The following is a 13,588-nucleotide window of genomic DNA, read 5'->3' as shown; positions in this document are numbered from 1 at the left end:
AATGACCAGCTCTGTCTGCAAGGAGTATCAATCCTTCCATTGAAGAAGCTTCTTGGATGAGAAGCAAAACGTTTTCAAAGAAAAAACCAGAAAGTCCAGTTGCCTCTTGAACAAGCACCTTTGCGTCACAAATCTTAAAGTTGGGAGTCTGGAAGTCCACAAGTCTCAAAGTTGACAAGTTTGGAGACGACACCTGATTTAGTCAATGAAGCTCCCATACTAAATCGACGCCAATTCAAGAGGACTGTTTATGGCAACGTAACGATTCTAGGCTGTAACTTGCTTGACACCGCCATCCACCTGCTCATCTCCTACAATGAGTGGCCTACCCACCTGTGCACCCCGTCGTCCCCTTCTTGACAAAGTAGCCCAGCTGGCAGTGGCAGATGAAGGATCCCTTGGTGTTCTCGCATTCCCCGTGCAGGCAGATGTTGGGGTTCAGGTCACACTCATTCACATCTGGGGGAAGAGAAGGGAGCTGGTTGCAGGCGTCCCCTTCCCACCCTCGAGAAGCGCAGGTAACATTGTGGGAGGTGTCCAAGATGATCTTACCAATGCAAGTTTTCATGTCCAGGGACGCCATGAAGCCGTCGAAGCAGAGACAGCGGTATTCCCCGGGGATGTTAGTGCACTGGCCGCCATCGCAGATATCTGGGGTGTCCTCACATTCATCGATATCTGGGAGGGGGAGGGGAAGGGGACCAAATGCAAGTCCCTAGGCATTGGCTGGGTTTCATCGTGTCTTCCTAAATCACCCCACCCCCATCTTTATTTCATTTGGACCCCACCCTTTCCCTCGTGGGATTCAAGTCCCCAGGCTCCCCTGGGGTTCAGTCCCCACAACAGCCCCTGCAAGACGGGTGGAGAGATGGGCCTGGCTCAAGATTAATCAGAGGGCGGTTAGTTCTTGCTGGATGAATTGGAATGGATTGAGTCACTGCATGAACGGGTCTTCCCCTCCTCCTTCCCCTTTTCCTTCTCCTCTTCCTCATTTTCCTTCCATCTCCTTCTCTGCTTCCTTCTCTTCCTTCCTTCCTTCCTATTTCTCCATTTCCTCCATTCCCTCCCTCCCTTTCCATTTCCTTCTTTTATTCCCCTCCCCCCCTCCCTCCCTTCCTTCCTGTTTCTCTATTCCCTCCCTCCCTCTCTTTCCATTTCCTTCCTTCCTTCCTTCCTTCCTTCCTTCCTTCCTTCCTTCCTTCCTTCCTTCCTGTTTCTCCCTTCCCCCTCCCCCTTTCCATTTCCTTCTTTTCTTCTCCTTCCTTCCTTGCTTGCTTCCTGTTTCTCCATTCCTTCCCTCCCTCTTTCCATTTCCTTCCTTTCTTCTCCTTCCTTCCTTCCTGTTTCTCCATTCCTGCCCTCCCTCCCTTTCCATTTTCTTCTCCTCCCTTCCTTCCTGTTTCTCCATTCCCTCCCTCCCTACCATTCAATTTCCTTCCTTCCTTCCTTCCTTTCTTCCTTCCTTCCGTCCTTCCTGTTTCTCCAATCCTTCCCTCCCTCTCTTTCCATTTCCTTCCTTCCTTCCTTCTCCTCCCCCCTCCCTTTACATTAAGTACAATAAGTGCAAGCAGGTACCCAAATGGAGTCAGCCAGTTAGCCCCACTCTACTAATACTCCATTCCAGCTAAATGCTCTGCTTATCAGCAGAACTTAGGTTTTCTTTGGGCTAGTTAGGCTACTGAATGTACAAATTCTTCAGGGATCTTTCATGGGAGGATTAGTATCTGGGTCTCTCCCCTGCTACTTCAGGCTCTTCTCCACAGAGCCTCCCCCGGCTGTCGGGCTGAGAGGGAGAGACCAGCCCTAAGGCCCCATGGGAAACTTCCATGGCTGAGAATGGGCCAGAATCTGGACTCCTAAGGCAACTCTGAAAGGAAAACCAGGAGATCCGTTCCGGGACCGCCGCCCAGCTGCTCACCCACGCACGATCGCTTATCCGGCATCAGCGCATAGCCTTCCCCACAGCTGCACTCGTAGCTGCCCTCGGCGTTGGCACAGTGCGTGTCGCAGCCGCCGTTCAGGATGGTACACTCGTCTATATCTGCAGGGGCGGGAAGCAATCGGGTGCCATAATAATCCCAGATATTTATAAAAATAACAAGGGAGGGATTAAAATGAAATAAAATAATAAAATAAAATAAAATGATATAATAATAAACAATAAAATAAAACACTAATGTGATATGATGATAGGATAGGATAATAAAAAATAACAAAATATGATGGACAAACTAACTTTGAGTCTGAAGGATAAGGAGACATCAGTATTTTATGGTATATGGGAACGGTGGTATGGATGGATGGAAAGGAGATAGGAATATTTAGTTACTAAACATAATCAATAGATAAAATAAGAACACAAATATGTATAATTTAATGTTTGTCATTATTGCATGGATTATTATTAGATGAAAAACACCACAAATAAGCTGTTAAATGATATAAGCCTTTTTTCCCCTTTTTTTAATGCTTTTAATGTAAAAAAGTTTAATAAAGTTTAATTAAAAAAAAATAACAAAATAAAAATATGAAATCATGACATGATATAAAAAATAATAAAATAAAATAATAAAATAAAATAAATAAAATAATAAAATAAAATAATAAAATAACATAAATAACATAAAAAAAGAAAAAATATTTTGGAACAGTTTATATTATTATCCTTATATCCTGACATTTATAACACCCCCATCTATCTATTCAAGGTCCTTGGAAAGGACTCGATAGGCAGACAAAAATGCCAAGTCCATTCTGAAGATCTGGCTGGCCGTGTGACCAATAAATAAAATAACAAAATAAAATAAATGAAACAATAAAATTTGGGGAGGCCACAAGGCATTCTGGGAGGGGGGCGTGGTCTCATGGATGCAATGATCTCCCCACCACCAATACAATATAGTCACTCCTGGACTTACGACCACAACTGAGCCCAGAACTACGGTCATTAAATGGTTGCCGTCATTAAGCAAGGCACCCATGAAGTCCCGTCTCGCCTCACTGCAATCATTATGCAGAGCATGAGATGGTTTGCGGTGTAGGGAAGGCCCTGGGTTGCCGAGGTTGCCTGGTCATAAAGCGAGGACTACCTCTAGGGACCCACAAGAGAAATCTTGAAGCGCCGCTGATCAGATCCGGCCGGCCGTGCAGACTCCCAGGAAACACCACCAAGTTTTTCGTTTTCCTCCCCAACACCCAGATAAAATTCTAGGGATCCCCAATTTTCTCTGTCCTGATTGGCTATTATCCAAGGGTTTTCCCTGGCTGATCCTTTCCTGCCCCTCTTAAAAGACTGGGGTTCTTCCCATCCTCAGCCTCAAGCCAAGTTTTTAAAAAAAATCCAGTTATTTATTAGGAGCAACAAGTGAAGTCAGCTCTGCCCCATGTAATTTAATTTACGGCCCAACTATGAACCTGTTTTCCCCCTCCTCCCAGGGTGTGCCATAAATCACATTCTCCAATGGAGCACTTTTGCAGGCTGTAGAGATCACAACACTCCGGCTGGTTTTGGTAACCTGGGATACAGCCTTGAGAAAAATACGCGTGGAATATGCTTCTGGTTGTGGCTGCCGTGCTGCTCCCCAGTTTCCCCCACTCCTGCTTATGGCAACTGGAGAGCAGGCTAGGAATGTTTTATTTATTTATTTATTTATTTATTTATTTATTTATTTATTTATTTATTCGTATTTATATACCGCCCTATCTCCCTAGGGACTCAGGGCGGTTTACAGGCAGATAAAAAAACATATAGATACAAAATAAAACATCCATTAAAAACTTATTCCAAATAGCCAAATAATTAAAAATAACAGTATACATAATAAAACCCATTAAAACCAATTTAAATTTAAAATCTAAAATCTAGTCCAGTCCTTTATGAGTTGACAACTTTATGAGTTGACAATGCTGTTTGGAGCCTGCCAATGTGTCCTCAGCTCTGGATTTTGGAAAGCAAGGGAAGATTCTCCCCCATCCCACTCTTCCGGACCACATGTCCTGGATCTTACAAAATAAGGAGGATGGGGGAAGTAGGAAACTCACCAACACAGCCCTGTCGGTCTAGGGTGGCCTGGTATCCAGAGTCACACGCACACTGGTAGGTGCCAATGACGTTCACGCACCGCCCGTTCCGGCACAGACTGTCACTCAGGGAGCACTCGTTGATATCTGCGAAAGCAAAGGTTGAAAAGAGGGCCTCGGTATGTTGAGAGAGCAATTCTTAGACTTTGGCCACGACCGCAGGACCAGGGTCAAGGGTCCTGCACCCCCTCAGTATTCAACATTCAGAGGGATGAGGATGTGAGACATCTCTCTCTTGCTCTCATTCTTCTCCTCTGCTCCAACGTGGCCACCAGCAAAGGAGGCGCTTAAAAATAACTGGGCACCGTGGGGTCCTTGGCGCTCTCTGAGCTGGGTTATTTTTCTTGCAGGCGCTTCATTACCAAAGTAGACAACATCATCACTGCTAGAAGAGAGTGGGGCTTGCGGGGAGGAGGAGGAGGGGGAGGGGGAGAAGGACAACAGTAGGGCTCTTGGTAGTCTCTGAGCTGGGTTCTTTTCTTGCAGACTTTTATGACCTAACTAGGTAACACCATCAGTGTTAGGAGGGAGAGGTGTTTGCTCAGTGTTTATATGCACTGGCTGGCCCTGCCAGTGTTGATGGGAGAGTGGGTTTCCAACCCCCCTTGGCATTTCCTTGAGCAGGGTGTTGTTTTCTGCTTCATTGTTTGTCTGGTGTTAATCCTTGCTTATCTGGGTTTCTCCTTCTATGGAGTCCTTGGTACTCTCTGAGCTTGCAAATCTTTCATGACCCAACTAGGGAACATCATCAGGGCTAAAAGGGAGTGGGGTTTGTGGAGAGGAAGAGGAAGAGGAGGAGGAGACCCTTGGTGATCTCAGAGCTGGATGGTTTTCTTGCAGACATATCATTGCTCAATGAGGTGCTAGAAGGGAGGGGGGTTATCCCCTGTTTATACACAACGCCTTGCCCTCTCCGTGTGGCTGGACGTATCCTTGATGATTCCCTGATTAGTCTGGGCATTAAACTGGGCAAACAACCGGGCACTCATGCCAACGAATCAACCTAAGATCTGGAACGGGTTCATCTATCCCAGTGATGGCTAACCTTTTCCGGACCAAGTGCCCAAAGCGTTTACATGTGCCTGAGCCCCCCAAATGCAATGTGCGCACATGCCCCCTGCATGAGCCCCACCCCCGCCCATGCATGCGTGCCCCCTCACCCCCCCCACCCCCTGTGCATTCGTGGCAGAGACCTGAAGGCCAGCTGGCCGGCGGGAGGCGCACACACATGCGTGGCAGAGCTGAACTGGGCCAATGGCTCACGTGTTCACAGATAGGCAGCTGCGTGCTACCTCTGGCACACGTGCCATAGGTTCCCCATCACGGATCTATCCCGATCAGGCTTCCGGACCAGCCTTCAGCATCCCAGCCTGCCTGGCAGGTGGCATGAAGGTGGCTCCCAGCCCAAGTGGGGAGGGCCAGATCCCTTCACTGCTGATGTGCTCTTCCCCAACCCCAGCAAAGAGGATTCCCTGAAGTTCGCGAAGAGTGGCTTAGTGTCCCCATTTCTGTCAAATGTTCCCCATTCGCAGCAACCTCCTCAAATGGACGACTCACCTACGCAGACGTTGCCCTCGGCGGTCAGCTCATGGCCCGGAGGGCAAAGGCACTCAAAGCTGCCCTCGGTGTTGACGCAGACCCCTCCCCGACACAGGAGAGGGTCTCGCTCGCATTCATCAATATCTGGAAGATTTAAAAGCCCGGCTGAGTTATGAAACCAGCCGAAGAGTTATATCTCCTACGTGACCCACCGCTTAGCAACTGTTCTGACTTACAACGGACTTCCCCAGAGCTACTTATGACCTGAAATTCTGCCCCCTCCTCCCACAAGGGTCATTTATTTATATTTTGGGCCCTTGGTGACCTGTCTCGCATTTATGTTGCTGTTGGCAGGGTCTGTTGGCCGTGTCTTCATGACTTTCTGCCTTTTTTTGCCAGTTTCTGGCAATTACTTCCGAAGCGCCCCCCCAACCCCCATGAAGAAAACGGGTTCATTTAACGACCATTGTATTTGCATTAACAAATGGTTGTGTGGTTTTTCTTAATCAGATCTTAAGCAGCCTTAGGCTTAAGGTCGTAAAATCGGAGCTGGCCTCATGATGACCTGCCTAACAACCAGCATAAATTATTCCCATAATTCCAAACTCAATTACAGTCGTAAGTCAAGGACTGAACTAGAGGGCCAGTTTGGTGCAGTGGTTAAGATGCTGGCCTAGAAAGCAGGAGACGGTAAGTTCTAGTCCCACTTTTAGAATAGAATAGAATAGAATTTTATTGGCCAAGTGTGATTGGACACACAAGGAATTTGTCTTGGTGCATATGCTCTCAGTGTACATAAAAGAAAAGATACGTTCATCAAGGTACAACATTAGGCATGAAAACTGGCTGGGTGACTTTGGGCCAGTTGCTCTCTCAGCCCAACCCACCTCACAGGATTGTTATTGTGGGGAAAATAGGAGGAGGAAGGAATATTAGATATGTTCACTGCCTTGAGTTATTTATACAGATTAATTAATTTGTATAAATACAATTAATCAGTGGAGCAACTTGCCTGCAGAAGTTGTCAGTGCTCCAACACTGGAAATTTTTAAGAAAATGTTGGATACCCATTTGTCTGAAATGGTGCAAGGTTTCCTGCCTGGGCAGGGGGTTGGACTAGAAGACCTCCAAGGTCTCTTCCAACTCTGATGATGATATTATTATTATTATTATTATTATTATTATTATTATTATTATTATTATTATTATTATTATTATTATTATTATTATTATTATTATTATTATTATTATAAATAATCCATCCATGTGGTCTTTTGAATTTGACAATGACTGGATGGGGACTTCCGGTGGCACCGTGGGTGTTGGAGACTGTCCTTTCGGACCGTCAGCCCCGTGATCTTGTTAAAGTCGTTCAGACAGTGCTCATCAGCTGTCTGACAGCTTGGAAACCTTTCCCTTGGGAGAAGAGGGAAGGGTGAGCTGCCAGGCAGAGGTAGAGCTCCCCGAGAGCCCCAGAAAAAATTCTAGGGGCAAAAAGGGTGAGAGCTCCCTATTTAAGCCTGACGAAAGCTCCAGATCTGGGATCCTCTGCATTAATTAATTTATTAATGCAGAACAAAACGCCGCGACCATCTCTGCTATCAAGATGAAGATCAATCTTAATTTACCTTAAGCAGACATAGCAAAGGCAGGAGGACAGGCTGGTGTAAGCACCAGACCTCAAATCGATCTTTGAACGGTACTTGAGAAGAAAGGAAATGGCGCCTCTGTTTAACAGGACGTGAAAATGAAAGTTAAGGAAGTTCTCATTAGCATTGTTAGTGCCCTTAACGCTGTTTAAACTTGCTGGATTTTATAATGTGAAGAAATGTTAAAGAGAAAAGTTGAAGGACTGCAGAATTGATTTACTCAATCCAAATAAGGAGTTTATGAACAGATTTGACTTTGTTGCAAAGTATAAAGTTTAAGTAAGATGGCTGCTGTGCAATTAAAGCCTGCTGTTTCTAAGGAAACTGGTGTGTCATTAGCTCAAATATATAAACTACAAGAAGAGTTGAAGGAATTTCTAAAGGCTCAAATTTTTGCTATAGACCAAAAGTTTAAGAAAATTGAAGAGAAAATAATGAAAGTTAAAGATACTCTTGAAGCTCAGGATGAAGATATAAAAGAAGATACAGTGGCAGCATTTAAAAGTATTCTTGAATACACAAATCAGCTGGATGAAAGAGTTGAAGAAGTTAATCAAGTTAATTTGGACTTAAAAAATAAAATAGAGGAGCTTCAGACTAAAGTAGAGACTGCAGATGAAGAACGAGTTTTGTTGCAATATAGAGTAATGGAATCTGCATTGAGAGTGAGAGGTTTGAAAGAAAATAAGCGAGAGAATTTAAAAGATGTCTTTGCAGAGGTTTTTGCACAGATGATTGGACAGAAACCTGTAGATCTTAAAATGCAAATTGAAAAAAATCTATCATGTTACTTCATGGGTTGCAAGAGAAAGACAGTTACCAAGAGATATAGTGATTTATTTTACCACTAGGAAGATTAGGACTGAGATTTTACAAGCTTCTTATAAAAATAAAACTCAAATATTAGGACAAGATGTATTAGTGTTAAAAAAAATTCCCTCAAAAATTTTAAGAAATAGAAAAGAGTTTGCTTTTTTGGTGGACGAATTTAGAAATCGTCAGATATGGTTTAGATGGGATGTTCCAGCTGGACTAACAGTAAATTATGCAGGAGAGAAATACCGACTTAATACAGTGTTTAAAGCAAGAGATTTTTATACTAACATATTGAAGGCTGGAACTCCACCACTGCTAGAAGTTAAAATGGGAAGAGAAGTGGAAGTGGCTAAAAAGTGTGTGAAGGTAGCAAAGCAAATACAATCTAAAGTAGAGGCTGTGACCAAGGAGGAAGAAAGGTTGAAAGCAGCAGAGAAAGAGCAAAGAATGATTGTAATTACTAAACATAAAGAACAAGGAGTAAAGAAGCAACAATTTCAAACAAAAAGAGCATCTTTTTATGGGAAAGGGTAAATCACAAGCAAAATTTTTGGATATAAAAAGTAGAAAGGATAATTTATACTTGGCTTTAGTAAGTAGTTAGATAAGTATAAAACTCAAGGGAAATTTTCTTCTTCTTCTTATATAAAATGCTTTATAGATGGTATTCGGAAATTAAATTGGGGTGTATATGTCTTAATCGGTAACTTAAATGTGGGAGACATATTATATTGATGTTATTTTATTATATATGGTGGATTTAGTTATGTTGGACAAAAATTGATGTTGGGTTATATAAAGTGTTGGGAAAAAATAAAATAAAAAAGAAATGGAATTGGTTAAGGCTTGTATGACAAAATGGTTATAAAAGATTTGGTAATTCATTGATATGGAAATATGGGGGAGGAAAAAATTGGGTTAAATGTTAATTTTATATAAGTTAAAAAGTTAAGAGAGAAAATTTTATAAAATGTTAAAGTTTGGTTGATGATATAAAAAAAAATCTAGGAGAAGATAATGTTTATTTAGTAATTGATGTTATTGGGTATGGATGCTAAAAGTACTGAACTGTTGGAAGCGGTGGAAATTTCAGTGTACCTGAATGAATACCCACAAGAAAATATACTGGAATGAAGAAGATGGACTGACTACAATTAGAACAATTATTGGATGAAGAAATATCTTATGAATGAACATTTCCGTTTTTCCTCTTTATTATGGAGAAGGAGAGTTGAGGTTATAGGGGAGGGATGGGAATTTATGGATAATTAGTGTATTTTAGCTTATGATTGTTAGATCTTATACCCTGTATTTTGCTCTGGGGTGTGTGTGAAGATGGGTGGGGGGAGAGGAGTGGGATGTATTGAATTTTTTTTTTGTAAAACTCTTTAATAAAAAAAGAAAAGAAAATGACTGGATGGTACATAATCAATGTTGGAATGTATTTTTATGCAACAACTACAATAGTATTCCACCAGTAGAAGGCAGTGTTTACATCTTTGGATCTTTGCTCTTTTGTTCTAAGTAGAGTTTCCTGTTTCCTGTTTCAGTTAAAATAGTTGAGCAGTAAAACACATGGTGACAGTTTGCTCTCGGGTTTGCTATACATTAACAGAATTTCTAATGATCAAGCAATCAGGTCGAACAAAAGGAGCTCAAAGCTGCAGACAGCCTTCGAACATCAGTGCTGTGTCTTGCCTGGATCCCACACCTAGCATCTGCACAAGATTGACACAGTCAATCGACGTTCGAGCACCTAAGACAGGAGACGCAACGGAGTTTGCACAGTATCCTTAATTTCCCACGCTGGCCACATAATGCTTAGCAAGACCAAACGTAGATCAGAGCTCTGTGTGGAGAAGGAAATGAGAGACCAGAGATTCAAATTGGTCAATTTGAAAAGGTCATGAAGCAAGAGACGTTAGTGGTGATGCACACTGGAAAATAGAGCCAAAAAAAAAAAAAGCAAAAAAAAAAAAAAGAATGAAAAAAAGCCAGTGCAGGTAGTCCTCGACTTACGACCACGGTTGAGCTCAAACTTTCAGTTGCTAAGCGAGACAGTCAATAAGTGAGTTTTGCTCCATTCTACGACTGTTCTTGATGCAATTGTTAAGTGAATCACCACCGCTGTTAAGTTAGTCATGCGGTCGTTAAGTGAATCTTGGCTTTCCCCATGGTCAGAAGGCCGCAATAGGCGATCATGTGACCCTGGGACGCTGCGACTGTCATAGATATGAGCATTTGAATTTTGATCATGTGGCCATGGGGATACTGCAACGGTCGTAAGTGTGAAAAACAGTCGCAAGTGCCGTTTTTCAGTGCCGTTGTAACTTCAAACGGTCAGTAAATGAATCTCTGCTTTCGCCACACCCTCAGGTCCGCTCCTTACCCATACAGTTCTTCATCATCATAAAGCCGCTCTCGTAGCCTTCAAAGCATTCGCACTCAAAGCCGCCGGGCGTGTTGACGCAGGCACCGTGGCCGCACAAGTCTGGTGAGATCCGGCACTCGTCTATATCTGGAGGAGGGGTTGAGGGAGAGGAGGAGAGTCAAGGCATGGTCCAATGGAAGCTTCCTTGGGGGAAAGTGAGGGTCCCCAAATGTTTGGGATGTTGGGGTGCACCTCCAGAGGCTGCTCGACCTGGTGGCCAAAGTGGGTCACATTGGGAGATCTTAACTTCCAGAAATCTGGAACATGTCTTGTGGCCAGCATGACAGCCATGGACATGACTCATGTTATGTAGATCCTGACAGACAGGAGAGAGGGAGGGAGGAGGAAGGGAGGGAGGGAACGGAGACGAAAAAGGGATGCTTGAGAGAGAGGAGGAGAGAGTGCAGGGAAGAAAGGAAGGAAGGAAGGAAGGAGAGAGAGAGAGAGAGGAAGGAAGGAAGGTGATAGGAAAGAAAGGAGGAAAGAAGTAAGAAAGGGAAGGAGGAAGGGAAGAATAAAAAGAGATGAAAGGAAGAAGGGAGGGAGGGAGGGACCAAAGACGTAAAGAAGAAAGAGATGAAGGGAGGGAGAGAGGGAGAAGGAAGGAAGGAGATAAGAGGGAAGGAAAGAAAGAAGGGAGGGAAGAAGAAAGGAAAGAAGAAAAAAGTGAGGAAGAAGGGAGGAATGAAGAGAAGAAGGAGAAAGAGAGGGAGGGAGGAAGGAAGGAGATAGGAAAGAAAGGAGGAAAGAAGTAAGAAAGGGAAGGAGGAAGGGAAGAATAAAAAGAGATGAAAGGAAGAAGGGATGGAGGGACGGAGGGAAGGACCAAGGAAGTAAAGAAGAAAGTGATGAAGGAAGGGAGAGAGGGAGAAGGAAGGAAGGAGATAAGAGGGAAGGAAAGAAAAGGGAGGGAAGAAGAAAGGAAAGAAGAAAAAAGTGAGGAAGAAGGGAGGAATGAAGAGAAGAAGGAGAAAGAGATGGAGGGAGGGAGGAAGGAAGGAAGGAAGGAAGGAAGGAAGGAAGGAAGGAAAGAAAGAAAGAAGGAAGGAAGGAATTTCACAGGCAAAGCCAGAAGCAGGAATTCAAGCGAGATTAGCAGAGTGGGGTGAGGTTTTTACACCTGGGCTTGTTGTGCCTCGTCCGCTTTCACCGCAGCCGGGGCCTTCTTATCTGCTTCCGAACGCTGAGGAATGTCCTAGCATGCCTCCCGGCCCCAGCCCTGGCTCCATGCCCAGACAGGCTGAGGAAGAAGAAGCGCCTCCAGCCCCCAGCCCTGGCTCCATGCCCAGGCAAACGGAGCAACTAGACCCCTCCCCTCCCCCACAGCATGTGAGCCTGAGGAAGGTCAATTACCAACAGCTGCCGACTGGAGTGACCCTCGCTTCAGGAGAATTGATAAGCGGCGTCAACAGAAGGAAGGAAGGGGCAGGCCGGGATAAGTGCTGAGTCATGGAGCCACACCCCATGGCCTATATAAAGGACCTGCTTTCTGGCATTCTCTGAGTCAGGCAAAGTCGAACATATCTTGCTGAAGTCACTTTCTGGTCTCCTGCCTGCCTTGAGAACTTTGCTAGGACTTTGGCAGAGCTGCAGGGGCACGCCTGATTCGGATTTCCCTGACCCGGCCATCAACGGAGGAGTGGGACACGACAGGGCTCACCTGTGCAGTTCCTCTCCTCGGCATCCAGAGCGAAGCCACTGCCACAGAGGCACCGGAAGCTCCCGATGGTGTTGCGACAGGTGCCGTGGGTACAAAGGCCGGAGAACATCTTGCATTCGTTCACATCTGCGGAAAGACAGAAAGATGACGCTTCAGTATCAGTATCGTTCTTAATGAGGGTCTCAAAGATCCTCAGAGAGAGCACGAACGACCAGATGGCAAGGAATATACATCCTTCCGTTCTCCACCATTCAGCCAGAACGGAAGAAGCTTCTTGGATAGGAAGCGAAACATCTTCAGCGCAAGCTTCTGTCCGTTTTGGAAGAGCAGATCAAGGTGCGTGAGGAGGGGTATCCATAGTAACAGACCACGGAAAGGGAGAAGCTCTGTCCAAGCTGCTTAGGTGTTGCAGAGAAGAAACTCAATGCCAGACAGCTGCCATCCCCGTTCCCAGGTTTTAAGAAGCTTGTTACAATTGAACTTGGTTGCATGACACATTCAATCAAACATTCGCTGCAAATTATTCAAGTTCTTGGCCCATAGCCCAGCACTGTCAGCATACAGATCTGCTTCTCCAACCTACACCTTTCTAATGCCCCCACCCAAGCAGTGGTTTAAGGCAGAGGTCTCTAACCTTTTTTTTTTTTTTTTACATCTCCGAAGACTCAGGGCGGCTTACAGTATGTAAGGCAATAGTCTCATTCTATTTGTATATTTACAAAGTCAACTTATTGCCCCCCCAACAATCTGGGTCCTCATTTTACCTACCTTATAAAGGATGGAAGGCTGAGTCAACCTTGGGCCTGGTGGGACTAGAACCTGCAGTAATTGCAGGCAGCTGTGTTTTAATAACAGGCTTCTTACAGCCTGAGCCACACCGCGGCCCTTAGCTTTGCTGGCTGAGGGACTCTGGGAGTTGAAGTCCACAAGTCTTTTTTTTTTTTTTTATTGAAAGAGTTTTAAAAAACAAAAACATTTTTCCCCCTTTTTTCCCCCTCCCTCCCAAAAACAAAACAAAACACCCCCCTCCCTCCCCCACCCCTCGGCTTCCCGGGTCAATCACAAGGTAAAGTTATACATAAACCAAACATAGAATAAAATTTTCCCTTCCAATCCAAATAACCACATCCAAAGCTTTTCATCTCCCAACCCCCTCCCCATTACATAAAATAACTTTCTAATTATTCAAAGGCAATCTGATATTTCTTAATCTGATATCTGTTTTGTAGATAATCAATCCATTTTTTCCATTCAATTAAATATCTTTCCTGCGTATTGTCTTTTAAAAACGCTGAGATTTTAGCCATCTCAGCCAAATTAATAACTTTCAATATCCATTCTTCTATTGTAGGTATCTCTTCTTTCTTCCAGTGTTGTCCAGTCCACAAGTCTTAAAGGGACCAAGGTTGGAGA

The 13,588-nt window shown here is 44.3% G+C and overlaps 1 protein-coding gene across 1 annotated transcript in view; it reads right to left on the bottom strand.

The window, feature by feature from the left end:
• Positions 1–13,588, bottom strand: part of FBN3 (fibrillin 3) — a 161,767-nt gene that overhangs the window by 75,479 nt on the left and 72,700 nt on the right. The window contains exons 22-28 of the mRNA XM_058173252.1: positions 12,176–12,301; positions 10,474–10,602; positions 5,638–5,763; positions 4,042–4,167; positions 1,919–2,041; positions 553–678; positions 334–459 (exon numbers count right to left, since the gene is read on the bottom strand). Coding sequence (XP_058029235.1) covers positions 334–459; positions 553–678; positions 1,919–2,041; positions 4,042–4,167; positions 5,638–5,763; positions 10,474–10,602; positions 12,176–12,301 — 882 coding nt within the window. The remainder of the gene's footprint in view (positions 1–333; positions 460–552; positions 679–1,918; positions 2,042–4,041; positions 4,168–5,637; positions 5,764–10,473; positions 10,603–12,175; positions 12,302–13,588) is intronic.

This window comes from Ahaetulla prasina, chromosome 1 (genome assembly GCF_028640845.1).
Source record: "Ahaetulla prasina isolate Xishuangbanna chromosome 1, ASM2864084v1, whole genome shotgun sequence".
NCBI classification, from domain to species: domain Eukaryota; kingdom Metazoa; phylum Chordata; class Lepidosauria; order Squamata; family Colubridae; genus Ahaetulla; species Ahaetulla prasina.
Note: the sequence above shows the minus strand (reverse complement) of the source record. Positions and strands in the feature narration are given on the sequence as shown.